Source organism: Xenopus tropicalis, chromosome 6 (genome assembly GCF_000004195.4).
Source record: "Xenopus tropicalis strain Nigerian chromosome 6, UCB_Xtro_10.0, whole genome shotgun sequence".
Classification (NCBI taxonomy): Eukaryota; Metazoa; Chordata; class Amphibia; order Anura; family Pipidae; genus Xenopus; species Xenopus tropicalis.
The window spans coordinates 3,566,226-3,569,076 of NC_030682.2; the positions used below are offsets into that span (position 1 = coordinate 3,566,226).

Sequence of the window (2,851 nt, forward strand, 5' to 3'; positions counted from 1 at the left end):
CATTGTAAAAATGTATGGTATATATCCCCTTTAAGGGGCTACCCCAGTCTTGTCCCTGAGTCACTTGTATGAAATGGTGTATTTGCTGGTAATTCCACGTGTCTCTTGGGGGTCACTGACCCCGGCAGCCAAGAAGTATTGCTCTGTGAAGCTACAGTTTTATTATTATTGTAACTTTTTATTACTTATTTTTCCATGCAGGACCCTTAACTATTCATAGTCCCATCTCTCGTCTAAACCACTGCCAGGTTGCTAAGGTAAATAAGACCCTAGCAACGAGATAGCTCCTGAAATACCAAATGGAGAGCTGCAGAACAAAAAGCTAAATAACTGAAAAACCATTAAAAATAAAAAAGAGGACCATCTGCAAATTGTCTCAGAATATCAATGTCTACATCATATTAAAAGTTAAATTAAAGCTGAACTACCCCTTTAAGCTAACTGATCCCAAACACAAGTGGATGGAGAACCCCTCACAGAAGTGCCTGTATAGATACTTATACATCCTAAGCATTTTAGGGTAAAATAAAGCCCCTCCCACCCGCACTTTTGCGCAGTGTCCCTGGGAGTCAGTGGGAACCGCAAGGGGCAGTTGGGAGGTTCATTTTTTACACCGGCAGCGAATCCACTAAGTGTCACATTAGCTGTAGGTCAGTCTGTGTATGGGCCATCTTTAGCCCCCAAACAGAAAAGTCTCCCTCCGCCTATGAGTGAAACGCAACTTTTTAAGCCCATTCCTTCTATATTTATATAAGTACAATTTATTGGCACAATATTATTTTTCACACAGTATGTCCCTTTAATATTCCTCCAAATGTCAGTCCATTTAGGGCAATGCCGCATAATATGGGGAAGGGAACACTCTTATATACATTCCCTCCAGCACTAGTGAATGATTCTCACCCAGGTACCCTCCCCCCGTACCCAGAATGCAGCATGAAGGGGCTCAGTGAAGGAGGCAGTGAAGGTGTGTAAGCGCCTGATTGGCTCACTCAGCTCATAAAAGGACAGGCGTCCGGCCTCATAGTCCAATGAGATCCTGATTCTCCTGCAGGAAGGGACGTGGGGTAACTGTGTCCATTTACTGTAATGTCTCACTGAATATCTGTTATTATTCCCTCTGCGCAAACACCAGGACATGTTATTATACCCAATGCAGGACTGCAACCCTCCCCTCTCCATACTGGGATAGGCCGCCCCTACCCACCAGTCCCCTGATTCACTGCCCTCCACTTCCCAGTAATGTCGCCCTGAGGGGAAACTCCTGCTGCTTAAAGCCTGAGCATAAAGCTGAAATCTCTCTGGGGATTGTGGGTAATGTAGTTCTGTTAGTGAGTAGGAAGCAGATTTCCTGTCCCCTGATACAGATACAAGATTATGAGCCGTGTTTATATCCAGTACCAGGTCTGTAGCCTCCTGCCCATAGATCCTTCCCTTTACCCCAGTCACAATCCCAGCTAAGCCTGTGAGTAATGTCTCTGAGATCCGACCCACATCCAGATCCCCTACAGCCGGGACCTTTATACCCCCTCTCTCTCTGCCCTCAGTATCTGCCCCCTCAGCCCCACAAAAGGCAGCTCCATGGGATTCCCATTGTTCCTGTAGGACAGTGAGTGGATCTGCCATGTTGCACAGCTCCTCAATGTGCCGGATCTTCCTGGACAGCTCGTCCTTCTTTATTTCCAGCTGTTGGATCAGCTCAGTGAGTGTGAGTGAGAGCTCCTCTTTCTGCCTGGAGATGTCACTCAGGAGTCGCTTCTCTAGGGCTTCCAGCTCTTCCCTGATGTCCCTAAACAGGGCAGTGACTCTCTCTGTCTCACCGGCTGCCGCTTCTGCCCCTTCTCTCCTGCGCTCCTGCAGCCTCTGGGCTCCTCTCTCAGTCTCCTCTCTCTCTGGGCTCAGTTTCTCCAGAACTTTCCTCAGTTTCTCTTTCTTCTTCTCAGAGGCCTCACTCAGCAGCTCCACCCTGTGGCCCCGGTGCCCCCCGGCCAGGCAGCAGGACACACAGATACAGACAGAATCCTCACAGCAGTAATATTTCAGGAGTTCTTCATGGACTGAGCATTTCCTGTCCCCCAGGTGCATTGTGGGTTCTATTAAGATGTGTTTCTCTGACTGGCTGTGCCCCCGCAGGTGGGTATCACACAGAGAAGCCTCACAGTGCAGACAGGTTTTAACAGCGGGTACAGGGGAGAGGACACAGTAGGTGCAGGGAATCCCAGTCTCCCCCGGCTCCGGCTCAGTCGGACAGAACCGCGCTGCTATGCTCCCCAGAGTTCTGTTCCTGGGCAGGGCGGGGCGCTCCTGATACTCGGCTCTGCATTCAGGGCAGGAATAAGCCCCCAATCCCTCCTGGGTGTCCCATGTTTTCCCAATGCAGCCCCGGCAGAAGTTATGGCCACAGGGCAGCATTACCGGATCAGTATAAATGCTCAGGCAGATGGAGCAGCTCAGCTCGTCTCTCAGATCAGCAGCCGCCATCGCTGAGAGCAGAACGGGGACTGAACAAGAAACGAAACAGAAAGTTCTCTTTCCCCAGAGACAAACAGTACTTTGCATTCCTGTGAGTTAACCCTCTCAGTTCCTGGGATCACGCGGTGCTGTAGGTGCTGTTCCTTATTTATTTCCCCCTGGTGGGATATTGGGGGACCCCGGCCCATTATGGAAGGCTTTGGGGAGTCACATGATATCTCAGACAAGGGGCTAAGGTGGGAGACACACAGGACAGACTCAGAGCACATTCTTTAGATACGGACCCCTCCCTCCACTCGTCAGCTCAGCTGACTCATTCTGACCAATAACTGATTTCTGAGACCCCCAGTTGCTTCTGTACTTTCAGCTTGAACAGTAC

At 49.8% G+C, this 2,851-nt stretch overlaps 1 protein-coding gene across 1 annotated transcript; it reads right to left on the bottom strand.

Annotated features, from left to right (window-relative positions):
• Positions 1–619: 619 nt before the first annotated feature.
• LOC101732446 (E3 ubiquitin/ISG15 ligase TRIM25) lies at positions 620–2,597 on the bottom strand. Its single transcript, XM_004915719.4, has one exon. It carries the CDS (start codon positions 2,557–2,559, stop codon positions 886–888), a length of 1,674 nt encoding a protein of 557 aa, XP_004915776.1. The 5' UTR covers positions 2,560–2,597; the 3' UTR covers positions 620–885.
• Positions 2,598–2,851: the final 254 nt, after the last annotated feature.